The 23,630-nt window shown below is 41.6% G+C and overlaps 1 protein-coding gene across 3 annotated transcripts in view; it reads left to right on the plus strand.

Moving 5' to 3' along the window:
* Positions 1–2,426: 2,426 nt before the first annotated feature.
* FBXL3 (F-box and leucine rich repeat protein 3) overlaps positions 2,427–23,630 on the plus strand; it is a 28,319-nt gene continuing 7,115 nt past the window's right edge. The window contains exons 1-4 of one of the 3 annotated variants that reach the window (XM_008260067.4): positions 2,427–2,566; positions 8,288–8,636; positions 11,369–11,491; positions 16,853–17,024. In XM_008260067.4, the coding sequence (XP_008258289.2) occupies positions 8,289–8,636; positions 11,369–11,491; positions 16,853–17,024 (643 nt within the window). In that variant the 5' untranslated portion in view covers positions 2,427–2,566; position 8,288. Of the gene's footprint in view, positions 2,567–2,614; positions 2,749–2,988; positions 3,296–8,287; positions 8,637–11,368; positions 11,492–16,852; positions 17,025–23,630 lie in introns of those variants that run through there. The other 2 variants (XM_002712991.5, XM_017343539.3) reach the window with 2 other exon arrangements.

A 23,630-nucleotide genomic window follows, 5' to 3' on the forward strand; every position in this document is an offset into this window, starting at 1 on the left:
ATCGGATCAGCGTGGTGCGCCGGCTGCAGCGGCGGCCATTGGAGGGTGAACCAACGGCAAAAGGAAGACCTTTCTCTCTGTCTCTCTCTCTCACTGTCCACTCTGCCTGTCAAAAAAAAAAAAAAAAGTGAAAGGGGCTGGCACTGTGGTGTAATAGGCTAAGCCTCTACCTGCGGCACTGGCATCACATATGGGCGACAGTTCATGTTCTGGTTGTTCCACTTCCTATCCAGCTCTCTGCTATGGCCAGGGAAAGCATCAGAAGATGGCCCAAATGCTTAGGGCCCTGCACCCACTTGGGAGACTTGGAAGAAGCTCCTGGCTCGTGGCTTCTGGCTTCAGATAAGCCCAGCTCCGGCAATTGTGATCATTTGGGGAGTGAACCAGCAGATGGAAGACCTTCCTCTCTATCCCTCTCTGTGTAACTCTACCTCTCAAATGAAAAAAAAAAAAAAAGTGAAATAAAATCTTTAGTTAATAGTAACAGGGAAGAGGAGGCATTCAATAGGTAAAGTGTGCCAAGATCCTTGTCTCCTTTAAAAGAAAATTGTGACGGGACTCTGATTAGAGTATGATAAAATATTAATGTGATGTAACATGCACTAATCAAGTTTGCTGATTTAGTTGCTTTGTTGATCATATTTTTAATTAAACAAAAGAGATTTATTTATTTGATTCGCTCCCCAGGTAGTAGCAATTGTCAGGGCTGGGCCAGTTCCAAGCCAGGAGGAGGTCCATCTGGGTCTCTGGATCTCCCAAGCACTTGGCGCCATCCGCCTATGCTTTTCCCAGGCCATTAGTAGGAAGCTAGGACTTGAACCAACACCCATATGGGATGCCAGCATTGCAGGCTGTGGATTACTGCTAAGCCACAACACCGGCCCCAGTCATAAACACTCTCAACCCCCCTTTAAGTAGATGGGCTTGTTTTTCTTCCTCTAATATTATCATTACCTTTCTTAGAATGTCCTATTGTCCCTCACCATTCAGTCATTGAGGGACCTAAAAAAATGTGGCAGTTCAGGTACATCCACATTATTAGGTTGTTAGAAGCTGTCTGTGCAATTTGATTTGGCCATCTGATAGCTAGGCTTAAAAAAAAAAAAAAAAAAAAAAAAAAGGAGCAGGAAACTCCAGTGTTGTGGCCTAACAGGTTAAGCCTCCTACTGTCACCTGAGATAGGCCTGGTTCAAGTCCTGGCTGCTCAACTTCCAATCCCAGTTCCCTGCTAATGTGCCTGGGAAAGCAGCAGAAGATGGCCCCAGTGCTTGGGCCCCTGCACCTGTGTGGGAGACCTGGATGAAGCTACTGCCCCCTGGCTTCCTCCTGGCCCTTGCAGCCATTTGGGGAGTGAACCAGTGGATAGAAAAAGATCTCTTTCTTTCTCTGTCTCTCCTCCTCTCTGTAACTTTGTCTTCCAAATAAATGAAAAATAAATCTTAAAAAAAAAAAAAAAAGAAAAAAGCACTGGCATTTCCCAACATTGACTCTTAATGTCACTTTACATATGGCTTCCTGGTTTTATACTTTTGGGGAAGAGGAACAGTGAAGGGCTCCCAAGATACCTCTACCTTCCAGTCTACTGCCCATGAATCAGAGTTAGAAGGCATCTCTGGATGGAAAATGACGTCTTGTTTCTTTTATTGTTTTTTAGGGTGAGGGATGGTGAGTGACTCAAATTACCGCAGTGCACCTTCCAGCTTTAAGAAAGCCTGCTAGCATCCAGTCGAACTCTGCAAACAAGCTAACTGGGTGTCAGGGACGCACAGGATTTGATTTCCAAAAGGCTTCCCTACGGGCCATCTCTTACATAGCCAGGCGTTACACTTTCCCCTCTGTGTCTCTCTCTACACATTTCAGGAGGCTCTCTACTTCATGAAGGAAAGGTGGTTTCTCACGAGAGTAGTAACTCGGTTGATAAAGACTTTAGGAAAATCGGGAATCACGAGTGTTTTGAAAACTATCTGTAATCCCAGCGTCCTTGCAATCTTTCCGCCACTACATCTGTAGGTCTGATGCCCGGCTCCACTGGGGCCCGTGCTGACCCCCGCAGGAGCGGAGGGGTGTCGCTGCCGCCGGCGACTGTCCACCGTCCCGCGGCCCGGAGTGCCCCACGCTCCTGGGACACGCCCTCCTGCTTTTGGCTGCTCCACCTCCTTACACTTTCCAGTCTGAACCGCGTCGAGCTAACGCCAGCCTGCCCACATTGCACTCCCAAACAAGACGTCCCCTCACAGCCAGAGCCGCGGCCCCTTGGGGAACCGGGAGGCGGACGCCGCGCGGCGCGCGCTCTCGCCCAGGCGGGGCTTCCTCCGCGCCCCGCCCCCTCCGCCGCGGACACGCGCCCGCCCCCTCGGGCGGGGACGCGCCGGGGAAAGCGCGCGCCCGCGAGCCCCGGGCGCCATTTTGGACTCGGTGTCTGGGCCGAAGAGCTGGAGAGCTACGCGGCGGCTGCAGCTCGCTGAGCGGGGAGCCTCTGGCAGCGACTGGGAGTCCCGGGGCCGAGACGTAGACAGCGCGGGGCTGAGAAGGAAGGCGTCTCGTCGGGGCAGCCAGACTTGCAAAGGTGGAGCCGCGTTGGCGCCCGCCGGGGGACCAGCGCCTCGGATGCGGGCGTCGCACGGGGGGCCGCGGCCGCGGGAGCGCGAAGCAGGGGGCCCCAGGGGCCTCATGTGAGAGCCGCGGGACCAGCGGCCGCCGTCCCCGGAGCCGGGGGTGGTGTGTGGGGGAAGCCGCCCCCGACAGCAGGTAACGGCGGACGGGCGGGGCCGGGAGGGGCTGCGGAGCAGCTGTGGACGGGCCGGGGGCGCGGGGCCCCGGGCGCGCGTGGGCCGCTCCGCGGGAGTGCCGGGCGGGGCGCGGGGCGCAGCACCCAGCACCCAGTCCCTGGAGCCTGCTTGGGGGCGTTGCCCCGCGGTGCCTGCTTCAAAACATGTCAACAAGGCGTGGTGCGTGCGCGGCTGGGGCGGCAACTCCGCCCGGCGCTGTGGCTCTGGGCGGGGGCGGTGTCCGGCACCGCGCTGCTCCGCTCTGGCCGGCTTGTCGGCTGCTGGTAGCCTGAGATGGCAGAAGCCACCTCCAGAGTAGGGCGCCTGGAATCGTCGGAGAGCGCCAGTCCGTGAAGGTGGTGCGGGGAGGCGGGGACGCGCTCGCCGCGTCGCCGAGTGGAAAACTTGGTCAACTTGGGTTGAGCAGCGTCGCGCCTGCTTTGGGCGCGTGCGGCCGCCTCTCGGGTTGCAGACAGGGATCGGGAAGCAGCCCAGTAAACGACTGGCCTGCAGCTCCAAGCACACAGGTGAGAGAGGTGGTGGTTTTGTTGCTAATGGTTCCGGTCGGGTGACCCAGATCTTAGAGTTCGAATCTTCCCCCAGCTTTCCCTGAAATACTTTAGAAGACTGCAGTCGGCTGCCAGTTATCTATTTATGACCACTGGGTAAATTTTAGCCACCATGCTTTCCCGGTACCATTCAGTCCTGAGAGTTAATCTCTTTGGTTTGTTTTATTCTTGTACCCCTGCCAAAGATTGCATATTAGTATTGATGTTGGTGCAGAAGATGGTGTCCGAACAGGGCCTTTAGAGCTAAATACAAATGGTCTTTTAAGGCGACTTGCATGTCCGGTGTACATAGCGGTGCAGGGAAAGACACCCAGCTGCTGTTCTCTTAACTGGTGATCCAGTTGACTGCCGCTTCCATAGTTTTCAGAACTGTCAAGTTAGCTCACCAGCTGCCTGTGCAGCTCCGCCAGGATGTAGTCGGTCCTCATTAACTTGCTTTCTGGCACTTTGTAATGATAGTAGCCTCTCGCTGAAAGCTCTGGCGGTCAAAACAGCATTATTGAGATCCCTGAAACGTTGCAGGAAATTAAACTGCCTGAGCTTTATAGAGTTGTGCTTTTGGTGCTCTAGGAAGTCGTATTGGCATTTGTTGTTCAGTGTGGTCCTGGTATTCAAATATGAGGGTGCTTGCACTTTGACTAAAAGTAGGAGATATCAACACCATTGATTAAATTATGTGTTGACTGATGGGTACTCTGAATTGGTTAACTTTCTGTTCAGTCGAGCTTCATTTGTAAACATTTAACGGACTTTTGAAAGCAGTACAGATTTTTATGTGAATAAATGAAACCACCTTGGAAAAATTGGCATTTGAAAGTTTTATTAGGTGTCCACACATTACCTTCTGTTCATAAATAAGACTATTACAGAGACCATCTTTATTGGAATTGACCTTACATTATTCTCCAGTGCTTACCGTATGTAATTATGCCATATTGCAGTAATAATAGATGATTTCCAGAATTTTTTTAGTCATTCATAAGCTAGTAAGTGCTTTAAAATGCTTTGATGATCATTTGGCCTTTTTATATCTAGATCAACAGATTACTGTACATTAGTGTTGCATACTTTTCAAAATGTCAGATTTTTCCCCTTATTTACTTGCAAAATAGGACAATAATAGACAGAGTAAGGCTTCTATTGGTAGGACCAATAAAGCATTAGCAAAAATTATTGCATGACTAAGACTGTCATTTATTTTGAAGTTTTTATTTATCTGAGAGGCAGAGAGAAAGACAGAGTAAAGTCTCATCTGCTGATTCACTCTTTGAATGCCTTTAATGCACAGGGTTGGTCTAGGACTGGAGTCAGACCTGCGATCCAGGTCTCCCATGTGGGTGCCAGTAACCTAATTATTTGAGGCATCACCACTGTCCTCTGGGGTGTGCATTGGTGGGAAACTGGAGTCAGGAACCAGAATTGGATTTTGAACCTATGGTACTCTAATGTGGGATGTGCGTATCTTACTTGCTAGAGTGAATACCCACTTTGTGGCATTTTATTTTTTTTATATCTCCATCTACTTCAAAGTCAAATGAATAATTGTGTTTTTGAGTAGTTCTAGTTTTAGAACACATTTCTCTGGGAAACAGGTGATTAGCATCTTGTTGTACTGCTTCATTCTTTTTGAATCTCTGTCAAAATTCTGAATAGTTTTAGGTAGTCAGAAGAGAAACTATAAGCCCTAGATGGCAAACTTTGTTTCATGATCCATTTGTATATGCTAAAACTACAGTAAAACTTCAGAATAAATGAAGCATAAAAATGGGTCATAATGACTGGGTTATTTCAACCTCTAGTAGGACACTGTTGTTAGGAGAGTTTTTTTTATATGAAAGATGATACTGTATGGGCAGGTGTTGTGGCACTGTGTGTCAAGCTGCTACCTGGGATAACTGCAATTGCATATTGGAGTGCTGGTTCAAGTCCTGGCTATCCCACTTTGATCCAGCTCCTTGCTAATCTGTCTGAGAAGCAGCAGATAATGACTCAATTCCTTGAATCCATTCCACCCAAGACGTAGACCCTGTTAAGAGTTCCTAGTTCCTGGCTTCAGCCTGCCCTTGCCCTGGGTGGTGCAGCCAGCTGGCTTGTGAGCCAACAGATTCTGGATATCTTTATCTCTCTCTTCCTCTCATTCTGCTTTTCAAATGAATAAATCTTAATAACAAAAGATTACATTGTAGAATCTACTATTGTTTTTCTAAACACACAGTGAAAAGAATGTGGAGGAGTTGTATTCCTTAAAACTACCCTTTTGCTGTCACTTCTGTTATTGTTTTCTCCCTTCCTTTCCTCCTGCTGAATGGGCAGCGTTTTTACTTCACTGTATTCATGGTTGTAAGTAGGAGTGATGACGAATACACAGTTTATTGTACATGTGTTAAGATCTCCTGGATAGATGCTCATGGCATGAAGGCCCATGGGCCTGCTGTTAACTCTCTACTCTTTAGCCCTTGATTCTCTCTCACAAGTTTTGCTAGCTACTGGATGAAGAAAGTCTTAGAGACATACTTGGTTTACAACGATGCACATGCACATCCTTTATCCCACATGGGATTTAGACATTTTTATACACTGATGTACCAAAAAAGAGGTAGGATGCAAAGCCTCCAAAAGGCTTTGACCGAAGTCTAGGTCCACACTCTACCCACTCGAACTACTCTGTAGAGTAGTGGGCTCTAAACTAAATACGAGTACCAGTGAAGGATGTGGTGTTACTTCAGTTTAGAATCTGCTGTACTTGTCTAACAAATCAAGATCCTTTTTAAAAAATACTACCACAGTGCAGTGCCTTGATGTTAAAAGAAATGTGTCAAATGTAGAAAGGAAATGCTTTGTAAAAACAAATTAACAGGAATAGTTAATAATTTAGTGAATCTACTTTTGGTTTTACCTGAGCTCTTCTCTGCCCCCACATACACACACCCACAGACCTCATTTAAAAAAAAAAGAGACTCATTCTTTGCATTCTGGTAGGTAATCTCTGTTTTACTCTTTAATACTAAACTGCTTTTCTGCAGTAGAGTTCAGTGATCATCTTTTTTTTTTTTTTTTTTTTTTTGACAGGTAGAGTTATAGACAGTGAGACAGACAGAGAGAAAGGTCTTCCTTCCATTGGTTCATTCCCCAAGTGGGCCACGGCCGGCGCTGCGCCGATCCGAAGCCAGGAGCCTCTTCTGGGTCTCCCATGTGGGTGCAGGGGCCCAAGGACTTATGCCATCTTCCACTGCTTTCCCAGGCCATAGCAGAGAGCTGGATAGGAAGTGGAGCAGCCGGGTCTCGAACCGGCACCCATATGGGATGCCGGCACTGCAGGCGGTGGCTTTACCCACTACGCCACAGCTTCGGCCCCTCAATAATCATCTTTTAATAACCATAATATTTCATTTTTCACAAGAACACCTTATCTTATTCCCCTTTTGCAAACAAGCACAGGAAAGTTGAGTGATTTACTCAGGGCTACATAGCCAATGAAAAAGCCTCCCCCACCTGTTTTCTTTAATCATAATGCTATTCGGCCTTGAAAAGGTTATCTTTCAAGGAAACAGGTGAATTGAAGGTAATAAGAATACACAAAATAAACATGTAAGTGTCATTAAGAAATAAAGTGGGGAATCATTGCAATAGGAAGTGATGCATTAGAAGTAACTACAGGCTGGCACCATGGCTCACTGTGACATGTGGCCATGTGTCTGTGGCACCGGTACCCCGGGTTCTAGTCCCGGTTGGGGCGCTGGGTACTAGTCCCGGTTGCTCCTCTTCCAGTCCAGCTCTCTGCTATGGCCCGGGAGGGCAGTGGAGGATGGCCCAAGTGCTTGGGTCCCTGCACCCGCATGGGAGACTGGGAGGGAGCACCCGGTTCCTGGCCTCAGATCAGCGCAGCGCCGGCCATGGTGGCCATTAGAGGAGTGAACCAACGGAAGAAGACCTTTGTCTCTGTCTCTCTCTCACTGTCTATAACTCTCTCTCTGTCTCTCTCTCTTTGTCTAACTCTGCCTGTCCAAAAAAAAAAAAAAAAAAAAAAAAGAACTACAAACAAGACTAAACAATGCGTAGTAGGTATGGGTTTGTTTATTTTAAACAAAAGTTGGAAAAGTCTAGCAGTAACACATATCACAGACAAATCAATGTGGCAAGATCTGTTGCCTGCTTAATTCACAGCCTCTCTGGAGATGCCTAGGGATCCTGGCTTGCCTTGAAATCAAGAACTGAAATATAGCAGATATCCTCAGATGACTTTTAAGAAACCTTTGGAGGGGCTGACGCTGTGGCATAGCAGGTAAAACCGCCACCTGCAGTACCGGCATCCCATAAGGGTGCCTGTTTGAGAGCCGGTGCTCCACTTCCAATCCAGCTCTCTGCTATGGCCTGGGAAAGCAGTACAGGATAGCCCAGGTCCTTGGGCCCCTGCACCCGCATGAGAGACCTGGAGGAAGCAACTGGCTCCTGGCTTCAGATCGGCACAGCTCCGGCCTTTGCAGCAATCTGGAGAGTGTACCAGCGGATGGAAGACCTCTCTCTCTGCCTCTCTGTAACTGGGACTTTCAAGTAAACTAAATCAATCTTTAAAAAAAAAAAAAAAGAAAAAGAAACCTTTGGAAAATTCCATTTTAGGTTCCCTAATGAGTTAGTTGATTATGGTGTTTGAGATACAGATTCTTGGTGTAGTTTCAAAGCAATAATAAATTTTCCCTCCGGGTAGTACAGAATAAAGGTAACTGCTTGAAAACACCTGCCAAAAATGTAGGGAATTTGTAAAACCTTTGTTGGTTTTCATTGGTATTTTTCAGTATTTTTGTTTTGGTAATCTCCTTGAATTCCTGGTCCAGTTCTGCATATTTATGTTTGTATATGTAAACACAAACATCTCAGTGACAGAAGATTGAGTTTTGGGGGTATATTCAAAAGTTAGGTAGAATGAAAAAAATGATTTATTTTTCTGAACAGGATGAAACGAGGAGTAAGAGAGAGTGACCATAATTCATCAGAGGAAGGTCCTGCAGAGAAATCCAAGAAACTGAGGACTACAAATGAGCATTCTCAGACTTGTGATTGGGGTAATCTCCTTCAGGACATTATTCTCCATGTGTTTAAATATTTGCCTCTTCTTGACCGGGCTCATGCTTCACAAGTTTGCCGCAGCTGGAACCAGGTATTTCACATGCCTGACTTGTGGAGATGTTTTGAATTTGAACTGAATCAGCCAGCCACATCTTATTTGAAAGCCACCCATCCAGAGCTGATCAAACAGATTATTAAAAGACACTCAAACCATCTACAGTATGTCAGCTTCAAGGTAATACTTCAACTCCTTCTTTTAGAAAATAAACCATCTTTATGTTGTGATTTTATGATCTAAACCAATACATCTCTGTTTTTAAAATATCTGCCTTTTCGGGGAAGGTACTTGAAGATTTATAATTATTATATTCTTTAGAAGCAGTCAAAAATAATTGTGATATTTGATGGAGCTAAATTATTCAGTTTTAATTATTAATAACTTCTTGAAAGAGCAAAGATGACTGCTAAATAAGCATAAATCATTGACCAAAGCTGTCAGCAACAAAATTTTGATTGACTAGAACTTGATTGCCACATCTATTAAACAGGAACTAATTTTGCTTGCTTTGATGGTTTTTTGATATGAGATCTTTAATATAAAGGAAGTAGAGAAACTTCATGTAAAAAGTTTTGATGAATATATTTTAGAAATAGAAAAAGGTACATGGAAAAATGCCAAAGAGAATTGTTTCTTTTCATTGTTGGGAAGGACAGCATTGGAAATCATGCAGTGAAGAGATAAATGAAGTAAGGTAGGTTTTTGAGATGTCCAGAATAGTTTAACAAAACAGTGGTTTTTCTGTTTGTTTATTTGTTTGGGGGATGAATAATGAAATAAGAGCATGTTCCCTGAATCCTTAACTAAACTCTAGATTTTTTGTAGCAAACAGTTGACAATTAATGGTTGAAAGGTAACAGTACAATACTCATATGTAGCAATTGGTAAGCAACTCAAGTTAAACCTGCATAAAACAATGGTCTTTAAACTAGATGTTTTCATGATAACTAAAGATTTGTCTTCCTTCCACGAATGTCATTTCCTCTTAGTTGGTGATTACCTGCTTATCTCTCTGTGTCTGCCCAAGGGGTGATGGTAATGGTTGGGTATCTTGTGATCTTCCCAGAAAAATGCACAAAGGCATTTATGCCACTAGGAATAGGATTACCAAGCATAACAACAACAAAAAAATATGCAATGGATAGTTTGAGTTTTAGGTAACTTTTAGTATAGATACATATCATGCAATGTTTGGGATGTACTTACTGTAAATTGTTATTTACCTGAAATTCAAATTTAATTGGTTGTCTTGTATGTTATCTGGCAACTATAACTTTAGGCAAGGGTTGGGCAGTGGTGGAGAAATCAAACATCCAGGAACCCCTCATTTTCCGGTCCCCAGGAAAGAAACTTGAAGAGCCTTCTCTTTGGTTTTAGTCATTCATGAGTTGTCTAAGAGTATTATAATGTAATGCTATAAAAAGAATGTAATCTGTTGCTCTGTAGATCTTAAAGACTGATCCCATACGGTAGATTGACTAGTCAGTTTTATTCTTTTATAGCCTTGTAACAATATTCACGTGGACCCAACTCAATATAACCTCCATAAAACCATTGGTGCTATAAATTGAACATGTTTATTAGGGGTTGTTTATTTTCCTGGAGAAATAGTTTCTGATTTACATACCAGAAAAGAGCCACATCACAGGATTCTTCTGGGCTCACCTGATAATATTTAAATTACCATGGACTGAAGGCCAAAGAGGCTTGTAGTCAGTTATTAGTCTGAACAGTGGTTCTCAAACTTTGTGCACAGAATCACCTGGATTGCTTGTTAAGACGAAGTCTGCTGGGTTGCCTTCAGCATTTCTGGTTTTTTTTTTTTTTTTTTTTTTTTTTTTTTAAGATTTATTCATTTACTTGAAAGAGTTACACAGAGAGAGGAGAGGCAGAGAGAGAGAGAGAGAGAGAGAGAGAGAGTGAGTGAGTCAGAGTCTTCCATCCGATGGTTCACTCCCCAACTGGTTGCAATGGCTAGAGCTGCGCTGATCCGAAGCCAGGAGCCAGGAGCTTCCTCCAGGTCTCCCATGAAGGTGCAGGGACCCAAGGACTTGGGCCACCCTCTACTGCTTTCCCAGGCCATAGCAGAGAGCTGGATCGGAAAAGGAACAGCTGGGTCTCAAACTGGCGCCTATATGGGATGCTGGCGCTTCAGGCCAGGGTGTTAGCCTGCTGCACCACAGCGCTGGCCCCTTGAGCGTTTCTGATTGAGATGGTCTTGTTGAATGTGAGAATGCACATGTCTTAAGAAGCATCCAGGTGATGCTGATGCTCTTGGTCTAGGGACCACATTTGGAGAACCACTGATATAAAAAAAAATCTTAGAACAAGTTCTGAAATTGTAATATAAATTAGTACATTAGCTTTACAACTAAACATTTTTGGGATAAGGTATTGGACATGAATCTAGACATTAATGGTATTACTTTTAACTGGTATTACTTTTACCCTGATTTTACTATATATTTATATTTCTATTAAAAGATTAATGATGTATACTATATGGTGATGCATCTGAACAATCTCAGTAAGCAGTCATTCATTTCTGGTGCTTTGAAATGTGCACCACAGACATTTTATTTACATGTATTATTTGATCTACTACCAGATACTCATCATTTTTCAAATAGTAAAAATTTGTTCCATTAGCTTATATAGTCAGTTTAGAATAAATCAACTTAAAAGCTGTATCATTTCCACATTAAATGTATATGTTATAATGAAAGCTGTCTTGACAATTATATTTAAATTTTTCAGGGGGGGACTCAGAAAAAGCTGAAGTTGTAGGGTGATTGAAAGAGTGTTCTTTAAATTACCATGCAGTAAACTAACAACTGTATTTCTTTTGTAAAATTAAGCACAAAGAAATATAAGTATGTGCAAAAGTAAAAGTTGTTTTCTTTCCTAAGGTGGACAGCAGCAAGGAGTCTGCTGAAGCAGCCTGTGATATATTATCGCAACTTGTGAATTGTTCTTTAAAAACACTTGGACTTATTTCGACTGCTCGGCCAAGCTTTATGGATTTACCAAAGGTATCTACTGATTTTCTTTTATGAGCTGTTTACAGAGAAATCCAGTACAGACCTGCCATTTCTCGAGTTGACAAGGAGATTGTAAAGAAAAAACAATAGTACATATGATGGAAAGCCAATTACCATTTAGAATATTGAGAAATGGTATTTTTTAGAATGATTTTTAAAAATCACCTTGTACTTCTTCATTGGTAAGATTAAAGGGTAAATGAATTCACAGAGAATTCTCTAGGAAATGCTAAAAGGAAACAGGTAGTAAGACAGAAAGAAACATATTAGGAAAAAAAAAGAGACTTTATAGGTAAGTCTTTTGGGGCATTCAGAGCAGATTAGTGAAGTTAGAGTCAAAGATGCTAATATCTAGAACAGGTGCAGCCTACTTACAAAATATTTATAAAGGTTTCTTTTTTTTTTTTTTTTTTTAAGATTTATTTGTTTATTTGAAAGGTAGAATTATAGAGAGGCAGAGGCAGAGAGAAATCTTCCATCCGCTGGTTCACTCCACAAATGGCTGCCAGAGCTGGAACTGCGCCAATCCGAAGCCAGGAGCTTGAAGCTTCCTCTGGGTCTCCCACACAGATGTGGTAGCCCCAGCACTTGGGCCATCCTCTGTTGCTTTCCCAGACCATAGCAGAGAGCTGGATCAGAAGTGAAGTGGCCAGGTCTCAAACTGGCATCCATATGTGATACCGGCACTGCAGGTGGCAGCTTTACCTACTATGTCACAGCGCCAGCCCCTAAATGTTTATTCTTGAGTAGAGTTAGTATACTTCAGTTGATGTTTTATTTAAATAAATATTTTTGGGGGCCAGCGCTGTGGCATAGTGGGTAAAGCCACCACTTGCCGTGCCGGCATCCCATATGGGCTTCAGTTAGAGTCCTAGCTGCTCCACTTCCAATCCAGCTCTCTGCTATGGCCTGGGAAAGCAGTAAAAGATGGCCCAAGTGCTTGGGCCCCTGCACCCACATGGGAGACCAGGAAGAAGTTCGTAGCTCCTGGCTTTGGATTGGCACAACTCCAGTCATTGCACCCAGTTGGGGAGTGAACCAGCGGATTCTTTCTTTCTCTTTCTCTCTCTCTCTCTCTGCCGTTCCGCCTCTCCTCCTATGTGTAACTCTGACTTTCAAATAAATAAATAAGTCTTTAAAAAAATAAATATTTTTGTGAAGAGGTGTTTGTATTCCTGTATGTTCTAACATGATCCTACACATACAGTTTCATGAAATATTCTCTTAAAATAGGAAAATAAGAAGGGCGCATTTTATAGAAATGCAGCTGATAAAGGGCCCTAAATTATGTGAGCTAATGTTGAGTAGGTTAATATACAATAGTAATTTGACAGTTTTTTCTGAGGACACCAAGAACTGAAATATAAATACCTTTATAAACAGCTAACAGTTTAATTTACTGAAATGATTCAAGAAGGAATATTACTAAATTGAGATATATTATAACCCAGCTAGTTGTTTTAGTGGAATATTAATGCCATATATAGAACCAGTTGATTTCAGAGTTTTTGATTGATTTTCCTGTGTGTTCACTCTCTTGGTCTCTTTGCCTCTCAAACAAAACAAAACAAAACAAAACAAAACAAAAGCTTCATTAAATCTCAGCGTTTCCCTCATGTGTTAAATTAAGTATATTGGCAAGGATATGGGCAGGAGCATCTGTTTGATTTAAGATTCTAAGTACATGTGGGGCTTGTGTTGTGGCACATCATGTTAAGCAGCTTGTGATGCGCGCATCCATATTGGGGTGCTGGTTTGAGTCCCAGCTGCTCTACTTTCCATCCAGCTCCCTTCTAATATACCTGGGAAAGCAGCAGATTATAACAAGTACTTGGACCCCTAACTTCCATGTGGGAGACCAAGATTGCTCCTGGCTTTGGGCCTACTCAGACCTGGCTGTTGGCAGCCATTTGCTGAATGAACCAGCAGATGGAAGATCTTTTCCTGTCTCTTTGTCGTCTCTCACTCTGCCTTTCAAATAAATAAGCAAATCTTAAAAAGAGGATTCTGAATTTGTAAGTTAGATCACTATGGTTCATAGACTTATGTGCCTAAAAATCATCATCTGAGGAATGCCCAAAAGCTTGGATTCCTGTCCTTATTCCAAATTTGGGATGACTCCAAACCTCCCATTCCTGCAAGTATTCCAGATGCTTCTAATTAACATGGTTCCAGAACTCTGCTCTAAGAAGAACTGAACTGTTTGGTATATATTACCTTCTAAAGGCTTTATATGGAAATGAAAAGTTCTGAATAGATTTTCTGTGTACCTACCATAATTAAAAGCAAATATACTTACACAGTGGAGTATTACTCAACCATAAAAAAATGAAATCTTGTCATGTGGCAAACTGGGTGGAACTAAAGGATGTTAGCATTAAGTGGAATAAACCAGGCACAGAACAACAAATATGACATGTGTTATCTGTCAGATGGGGAAGCTATAAAAGTTGTTCTTAAAGTAGAAGAGAGTGGAATAGTGATTACTAGACACAGGGAAGGTTATGCTGCATAATAGGTGCCAAAATACCACTAGATAGATCCTAATGCTTTACAGCACAGTAGAGTGACTCGGTTCACAATAACGTGTTCTTGAGAAGCACTAGAAGAGAGGAACTTAAAGGCTCCAAACATAAAGAAATGATAAAGAGATAGAAATACTAATTATCCTGATTTGATTACTGCACGTTGTATACATGTGTTGAAATATCACATTGTACTCCATGCATATGTACTATTATGTGCTAATGAAAATTTTTATACTCAGGAGTTAAATATATATATATATATATACACACACACACACACACACATATATATATACACTCAACATGTGGCATACATAAAACAGATGGGTACTTTAGTGTTTATGGGAAAATGGAATTAAAAGAGTTTGGGGCTCTCTGACCTCAGAATCAGCCCTTCAGGCTTTCTGGTCTGACTGAAAAGGCTGTAAGAGCATTTCAGGCATAGAAAGCCAAGACATTGTAGCAAAAAAAAATACTCTACATGAAGGATCTCTGTGAGTGAGATCGCAGCGGAAAGAAATGGTCATCAAAGAAGGATGTACTTTTGTCTAATGGAAGGAGAGAACTTCCACTTTGCTCATGGTGTTGTCTAAATACTGACAGTTTGTGGATTCAGAAGGTTTCCATAGCCTAGGCAGCTCATGTCAAGAGCCTTGGGTGGTCACTGAAGTCATATATAGGAGTGTTAATTGTTAAATTAACAACAGGAGTCACTGTGTACTAACTCCCCATGCAGGACCTTTGTCCTCAATGAGTTGTATTGTGAGAGGTAACTGTGATTCTTGTTCTCAGTTTTTTTGTGTGTGCGTGTGAGTGCAAATTATTGAAATCTTTACTTAGTATAGAGTTGGTGTTCTAAGTACAAAGTTAATTGAAAATGAATCTTAATGGAGAATGGGACTGGCAAGGGGAAGAGGAGGAGGAGGAGCGATGGGAGTGTGGGTATCATAGGAAGAATAACTATTCCTAAAGTTGCACATATGAAATTTGTATTCTTTAAAAAAGAAATTAATTTAAAAAAAAAAAAAGTTTGGGGCTGTGGTAGCATAAAGGTTAAAGCCATTACCTGTGATGCTGGCATCCCATATGGGCACTGGTTCAAGTTCAGGATGCTCCTCTTCTGATCCAGCTCCCTGTTAAATGTACCTGGGAAAGCAGCAGAAAGACGGCCCAAGTGCTTAGGAGCATGTGCCCATATGGGAGACTAAGAAGAAGCTCCTGTCTCTGGACTGGCCCAGTCCAGCCATTGTGGCCATTTGGGAAGTAAACCAGTGGATGGAAGATAAGTTTCTCCCCCCACCCCCAATTCTACCTTTCAAATAAGTATTTTTTTAAAAGTTACTTTTGGTGCATAACTTCTTTTTAATAATACCTGGAAAAAAGTGTTATGTATTATGAAAAAACTATGCATAGATTTCAAAAGTTTTTTTTTTACCTCCAAAGAAACTTATACTTCTAATTCCATTGTCCACAAACTTTTTGAATTGTACTTGTATACCATATTAAAAGATAGGTTGAACATAATGTAATCTTTTTTTCTTTTTATTCAGTGGTTGTCACTGTGCATATATATGGTACTAGTTTGAGAACTATTGATACATCTGGGACTGCCCTTTTTCTTGCTAAATTAGCCCCCCAAATGCTTAAATTGTGTGTGTGTGTGTGTGTGTGTGTCTGTGTTTAATTTATTGGGAAGGCAGAATTAGGGAGAGATAGAGAAAGAGAACTTAGGCCATCTTCCACTACCTTCTCAGGTGTGTTAGCAGGCAGCTGGATAGGAAGTGGAGCAGCTGGGACTGGAACTGGCACTCCTGCTCATTTACTGATGCTCATATAGGATGCTGATGTTGCAGGCAATGGCTTGACTGGTGCCACAATGCTGGCCCCTATGCTGTTGTCCTTTTATAGCTTTTGTAGAAGATTCAAATAAGGTGTTGCTGTATTTTGGAAATTCTGAAAGAACTAAAGAGAATGTGGAAGAAATGTTTTTGATCAGAACTAAGGGAATGGATAACAAAGTACTTGATGCAAACATGAGCATATTAATGAAGAAATGTGTAAAGATATAATCGTTATGAAAATATTAGAAGACACATTTAAGTAAATTGTTAATCAGAATTTCAGTAGTTAACAAGTTATTTAATCAGCATAAGTAGAAAAAGCGCATTAGTGAAAGTGACCAAGAAGATGAGTGTCTCGTTGTAGTTTCTTGATTGATGAGCCCTGATCCTTTTTCTCTGCTGAGAGAATTTATAAAGCTTACATGAAGGTGAAGTTGATTATGTAGAGGAATGTACCGGAGCATGTGATGTCCTTCCTTTCCCTACTCTCCTGGTTTCTTTTCCCACTGGTTTGAGTTTTTTGTCTCTGCTCTGATTCAGAGTCACATGTTTTGCAAATGCTTTAACCCCTGTTTCCCTAGAGTGTTTCTTGTCAGATTCTGTGTCCACAGATACCTATATATAATATGTTGAATGATACTCTTGGTGTATTTGTGAACAGAGTACATTAAAACCGAATAGAAGTCTTGAAGATACTGTAGATAATCAGTATATCTGAGAAAGTTTTAAACTGGCAATTTTATTTAAGTACAATTTAGTCTTAGAGTGAAATTTTATATGAGCTTCTGCATTCCAAATGAGTCTTTCATGGCTTTTGCGTTGGTTGGTACAACACAGCAGAGTGAAGAGAAGAGTTGCTATCCCTAAAACAGTCATGAAATACATAATTAGGGTTCAGATAAACCATATTGGTGTTAAAAGAGGAGACCTTCAATTGTCAGTTCTGAAAACTGAAACTTTTAATTTTTCTTTATGCTTTTCAGTCTCATTTTATCTCTGCACTGACGGTTGTATTTGTAAACTCCAAGTCCCTGTCCTCGCTTAAGATAGATGATACTCCTGTAGATGATCCATCCCTCAAAGTATTGGTAGCTAACAACAGTGATACGCTCAAGCTACTAAAAATGAGCAGCTGTCCTCACGTCTCTCCAGCAGGTACGTTGTATGTTTTTATCAGACAAATTTTATTAAAATACATTAATGTGTTTATCAAATTTAGTAGAACTGTGATCATTAACCTTGAAGGTGGGTTGTCAGTGTGACTGTTTCCTCTTTCTTGCATAAAAATATTTTCAGTGTCATCATACAATACTATAAATTATTTAGTGTTACTAGCCCTGATGCTGACTTTTAGCTTATTTTCTAATCATCTTATTTGGCAGTTTGTATACAGCATGTGCTGGAAAATGAATAAAATTAAATACGAGGTCTGCCTGAGGTGCTCCTCTAATTGTAATTGAGCTAACAGGGTAGGTTTTGAGTCAGAACAGCCGCATAGCTGCTTTTTTTCTTTCTCTGTAAAGGCTGAAGAGCTGTATTTAAATGGTTGTCTTGTGTTTCATAACAAATGCCTTGTCTGAGTTGAATTTAGGGGCCAAGAGTCCATCAAATAAAAGCTCTTTTCAACTTTTCTTGCGTGAAATTTTCTAAGTATCACTGCAGTATTCAGATTTAAATTATGTATTTAATTCTATATGGTTTATTCAAAAATAAGTATGAACATGAATTTCGTATTACTCTCTTCTGCCTTCTTAATTCTTCCCACTGACATCCTTCCCAATCTTTAGCTGTACCATTTGTTAAACTTATTCTTTAAGTGACAGTGTTACATCTTTGATCTCTTTACAAACACTTTCTAAATCCTTGCCATAATGAAAACCTTACCTTTTCCCCAAGGGAATGATTTTCTCTTGGATGGAAGTTACTTGCTTATTTTCCCAAGTCTCGCACAAGAAGGGGGTCTTTGTGGTAGTACTCTCTGGGTATACTGTTATATTTTCCTAGCCCTTTCTGCCACATCAAGTTGTCTTTTTTTTTTTTTTTTTTTTTGGTCAGGCAGAGTTAGAGAGAGAGAGAGACAGAGAGAAAGGTCTTCCTTTTTCCGTTGGTTCACCCCCAAGTGGCTGCTATGGCCGGCGCGCTGTGCAGATCCAAAGCCAGGAGCCAGGTGTCTCCTCCTGGTCTCCCATGCGGATGCAGGGCCCAAGCACTTGGGCCATCCTCCACTGCACTCCTGGGTCACAGCAGAGAGCTGGACAGGAAGAGGAGCAACTGGGACAGAATCCGGCGCCCCAACCGGGACTAGAACCCGGGGTGCCAGCGCCACAGGCGGAGGATTAGACTAGTGAGCCTCGGCACTGGCCCTCTGCCACATCAAGTTATATTGATGAGGATATTAATAAAAAAGTAGAACTTGGGAAAAAAAGGTTTTGGCAGTTGCTTCCCATGTAACCTTGTTTACAGTTTACTGTGTACTGTATAGATCTGCTTATGAGAGTAAAGTCCAAACCTCAGAGCTTCATACTGTACAAGGTCATTTGTACTTTGACCTCCACCCATCTCTTTAATCTTGTTTGCTAAACTCACCTGCAGCTTTTACTTGATCCAAATGAAACTACAGTTCTTTGTACCTTTGTGTGTGGTTAATTCATTTTTACTGTTGAACACTTAAAATTTTCTAAGCCTCCTTAGCTGACTGAAGTCCAGCTTTTAATTTCAGCCTAGGTATTAGTTGTTTTACTGTCCCTCCTCCATTCTGGTTTAGATCCCTCACTTGCATGTTTCCATAGTACTCAGAACATAATGGATAGCATTTGCCACACTGTATCAGAGCCTTAGTGCCTCTGGTGTCTGTGTGAAACTGTGAGCTCAGTATTCTATTAAATATGCATATCAGTTCTAATAGTGTAGTATAAGCTACTCCCATCTAATGGCTTTCAGAGTAGTTGTTCAGGAAGGAAGGCAAAAGAGTGGCTATTTGTAATACTTTTTAGTTGAAGAATATAGCCCTGTGAGATTTTATTTAAAAAAATAATATGTGCTTGCTTCAGCAGCACATATACTAAAATTTAACATGTTACATATTTTCCTTCTATCTGTTTTGCATATTTGTACAATTTCTCTAAGTTGAAAGTAGGTGCTATTATCTACTCCAGTGAACATTTTATTAAACCTTTCTCCCATTTCATATAGTCATTATGTTGTCTGAATTGTATTTGACACTTAATGACTATTTGCTTTTTTTTTTTCACAGATGTCATAACGGTTTTATTTGTGAAAGCCAGAAATTAACAACTTGAATGCCCATAAATAAGAATGGATAGACAAATTGTAGTATAGTTACACAATACAATATTACTGTGCAATAAAAAAGAATGAACTGTTGATTCACAGTACAAATAGGTGAATTGCAAAATAATTACTGTGAAAGTAGCCAAAAAATACAACTGTACAATCCCATTATATAGTACTTTTTTTTTTTAAGATTTATTTATTTATTTGAAATAAATAAAGAGGCAGAGAGAGAGATTGATCTTCCATCCATTGGTTCACTCCCCAAATGGCTGTAACAGAGCTGAGCCGACCTGAAACCAGGAGCTAGGAGCTTCTTCCAGCTCTCCCACATGGGTGCAGGGGCTCAGGCACCTGGGCCATCTTCCACTGCTTTCCCAGGCCATAAGCCAAGAGCTGGATTAGAAGTGAAGCAGCCAGGTCTCTAAGTGGCACCCATATGTGATGCTGGTACTGCAGGCAGCGGCTTTATCTGCCGCACCAGAGTGCCGACCCCTACTTATATAACATTCTTTAAAAAATGCAGAATAACATCTGGTGACAGAAAGGAGATTGGTGGTTGCTTAGGGATGAGGAGGGAGTTGGCAGGAGGAAAGATGTACCAAGGAGTATACAAAAACTTTTGTGCATAATGAACGTATTCTTTGACTAAGATGATAGTTTTAAAAGTATACAAATATTTCTATGTACAGTATCAAAAATCTCTCAGTAAGCAAATAAACAAACAAAAAAAGGCAAAAGTCCCCAAAATGCGTGGCAGGAAAGGACAAATGCCATATAAGAGCATGATTTTTTACTCTTGCTTCTAGACTGCAGTGAAGAAGATTCATGTACTGAGCTTCTCCTATAATATTGACTGTTATGGGTGAAATTCTTGATGTGGTTTTTTAATTTTATTATACTGGATTGTATTTTTTACTATGCTATACAATAACATATTTCAAAAAGTAAACTACAGGGGTGAGTGATGTGACACAGTGGGTTAAGAACCTGTTTGGGATGCTTACATCCCAAATTGGAATGCCTGCATTCAAGTCCTGGCTCCTCCCAGCTTCCTGTTAATGTATACTCTACAGAGGCAGCATGTGATGGCCCAAGTAATTCTGTCCCTGCCACCCATGCGGGGAGACCAAGATGGAGCTTCAGGCTTCAGCCTGAACTAGCCCTGGGTGCTGTGAGCATTTGGGGAATATAGTGTAGATAGAAGATCTCTTTCTATCCTTGTCATTTTGCCTATCAAATAAATAAAATAAATCCCCCCAAACCTGAAATTATATAAATAATATACACTAAAATGTCTTGTTTCTACTATATTCCCTCTAAAGGTAATTTTACTAGTTTCTTACATCTTTCCTGTGTTTATGTAATACAAATATAAACAACAAAAGTTATTTTCTCTCCTGATATAAAAGAAATCATTCTAAACAGCGTTTTACATATTTTTTTGCTTAGCGAGGTTTGGCAATACTGCCATATTAGAACAGCTTTTCTAAAGTTGTAGAGAATCTCCCGGAGTAGACTTATTATTTAACTAATCTTCTCTACATGGGTTGTTTTGTTGTTTTCAATCTTTTATTACAAACCATACCATAATTAATAATCTTATTTCAGTCATTTGCACGTATACCCATAGGAACATTTGTTCAGAAGTGGTTCAGAAGTGCTGGGTTAAAGAACAAATGTATTTGTAATTTTGATAAAGATTACCAAATTACCCTCCATAGAAGTTGTACCATTGTTCACTCCACCAGTGTGAGAAGGCTCAATCCTCACAGTGTCGCCAGGAATGTGTTGTCCACCATCTGAAGTATTGTCTGTACATAGGAAAGAATATCTCAATGTACTTTCAACTGGCATTTTTCTCATCATGAATGATGGTGTCCATCTTTTAACATGTTAAAATACATGTATGTCTTTGTCTGCGTATGATTTACTCATATCCTTTGCCCATATTTTTTAGAATGTTAGTCTTTTCCTGATTTCTAGGTGCCTCTATATAGTAGAGGAATTCACCCTTTGTCTTTATAACAGTTTGCCACTGGTTTGTCATTTCTCTTTTGAAATTTTTATAGGTATATTTTTTCCTCTCTTCTTGGATCACTCTTTTAGGAGCTACTGCCTGTCTTTAGCTGTAGGTCCTGGCCATTTCTGATGTGGTAGATCGCAAATTTCTCTTGTATCTTCAGACTGCATTTTGTCACCAAGGTAATGATGTCACTCAGTTGATTTTGTTTCACTGTCCAGAGTGCCAGAAGCACATTCTGCTCCACAGCGTCACTAATGTAGTAACTGAAGGTGTGGGCCAGTTTGTCCATGTCATGGTCCGACTTGCAGGTCAGGCTCCACCTGTCCATTAAAGCTGTAAACCCTTTCATGTGGACGCCTAGGAGGACACCCTGCACAGTGGCGAGCTCTGGTTTCTATCTCTGCAGCTTCCTGAAGATCAGCAGATCCGGAAGCAGCACCGCCATCCCTGGGCCATAGAGGGTGTGCCACCTCCCACTGGCCGTTCACCAAAGACTATTGCTTCTTTGTTACACTCCTGACATTTCTTCCTTCCTCTCTGCCCTCCTGTTCTCTTTGCTGGTTTCTCTTTTTATCCCTTAAATTTTTGGTGTTTGTGTTCTATATGACTTAGACTTTTTAGCCCTCTGGATAGTGTCATCTTCTGTGGCTTCAGGTGTGTTATGTATATTAATACTTCCTGTTTTGTGTGTCTCTGGAACTTGAGAGCTGTGTGTTAAATTTTCAGTAGCCCGTGCTCTAGAATGTCTCACTGGTTCTTGGGACTAAAGAACTTTCCCTTTTTTTCAGATCTCTTGCTCTTCCTCTTTTGCTCTCTGTGAGTGGCACCATTGATCCAGTTGTCAGGAATTTCACAGACTTCCTTGTTTCTTCCTACTTACCTTGCCTACATCCTCAGTCACCAAGGTCTTGCAACTCCATCACTAAAATAGACCTTCAGTCTCTACATTTCTCCATCTCTGCTCAACAACTACTCTAGTCTAGATCACCAGTATATTTGTATGGTACTCTCTTAACAGATTCCCTAATTTGCAATGCTGTTCTTCTGTAATCTAATTTCTGTATTACAACCGGAGTAATCCTTCTAAAGTGTAAATTTGGTTTTTCCTTCCATTTTCCTTCAAAATTTATCACTGTGCTTTAAATAAAATCCATACTCTTTACCTGGTCTTACAAAGTTGGTATGTTCTGGCCCTTGTCTGTTTATTGGGCTTCATCCTTTGATTTTCTGTTACTTTCATACTGTGTTTGGAGCTCCGTTGGTTCTTGGAATGCTTGTGTTTTCTTCACTTTTGAGTGTTTATGAGAAAACATGCTATTCTTACCTTCTTTTCTCTGTTGCTTGGTCTTGTGGTTTTTTGGTTCTCATTGTGTATGTTCTGGGGAATTAACTGAACAAATGAACATTCAGTTATTTACTATTCTTCCTCACTGATAAGCTAACATTTGTATTATAGTTCTTTTAAGATTGTATACTTGTTTATACTTTTTACTATGATTTTTTTTTAAAGATTTATTTATTTATTTGAAAGAGTTCCAGAGAGAGAGAAGGAGAGGCAAAGAGAAACAGAGGTCCTCCAGTTGCTGGTTCACTCCCCAATTGGCCGCAATGCCTGGAGCTGCGCCGATCAGAAGCCAGGAGCTTCCTCCAGGTCTCCCACGTGGGTCAGGGGCCCAAGGCCTTGGGCCATCCTCTACTGCTTTCCCAGGCCATAGCAGAGAGCTGTATTGGAACTGGAGCAGCCAGGATGTGAACTGGTGCCCATATGGGACGCCGGCACTACAGGCAGCGGCCTTAGCCTGCCTACGACTTTTTACGCCTGCCCCTTTACTATGATTTAAAAAAATTAACTGTTTTTGCATGTGGTAGTTTTCCATAGCAGCTGGACCATTCATTGCCATTATTAGTGCATGAAGACTCCAGCTTTTCTACATCCTAACACTTGATATTTGTGCTTTTGATTATAGCTATCCTTCTGTCTGTCAACTAGTCTGTCACTGTGGTTATGATTTGCATTTTCTTGATGACAATGATGTTGAGTATTTTTTATGTGCTTTTTGGCGATTTTAATACCTTTTTAAAATTTTTTTTAATTTTTATTTTATTTAAGAGTTAAAGTTACAGACAGTGAGAGGGAGAGAGAGAAAGGTCTTCCTTCTGTTGGTTCACTCCCCAAATGACTGCAATGGCTGGAGCTGTGCCTATCTGAAGCCTGCAGCCAGCTGCTTCTTCCTTGTCTCCCACGTGGATGCGGGCCCAAGAACTTGGGCCATCTTGTGCTGCTTTTCCAGGCAATAGCAGAGAGCTGGACTGGAAGAGGGGCAGCCGAGACTAGAACCGGTGCCCATATGGAATGCTGGCGCCGCGCAGAGGATTAACCTACTGCGCCATGGTGCCGGCCCCCATTTTTATGCCTTTTTTGGAGAAATATGTATTCGGATCCT

This window comes from Oryctolagus cuniculus, chromosome 9, assembly GCF_964237555.1.
Source record: "Oryctolagus cuniculus chromosome 9, mOryCun1.1, whole genome shotgun sequence".
Taxonomy (NCBI): domain Eukaryota; kingdom Metazoa; phylum Chordata; class Mammalia; order Lagomorpha; family Leporidae; genus Oryctolagus; species Oryctolagus cuniculus.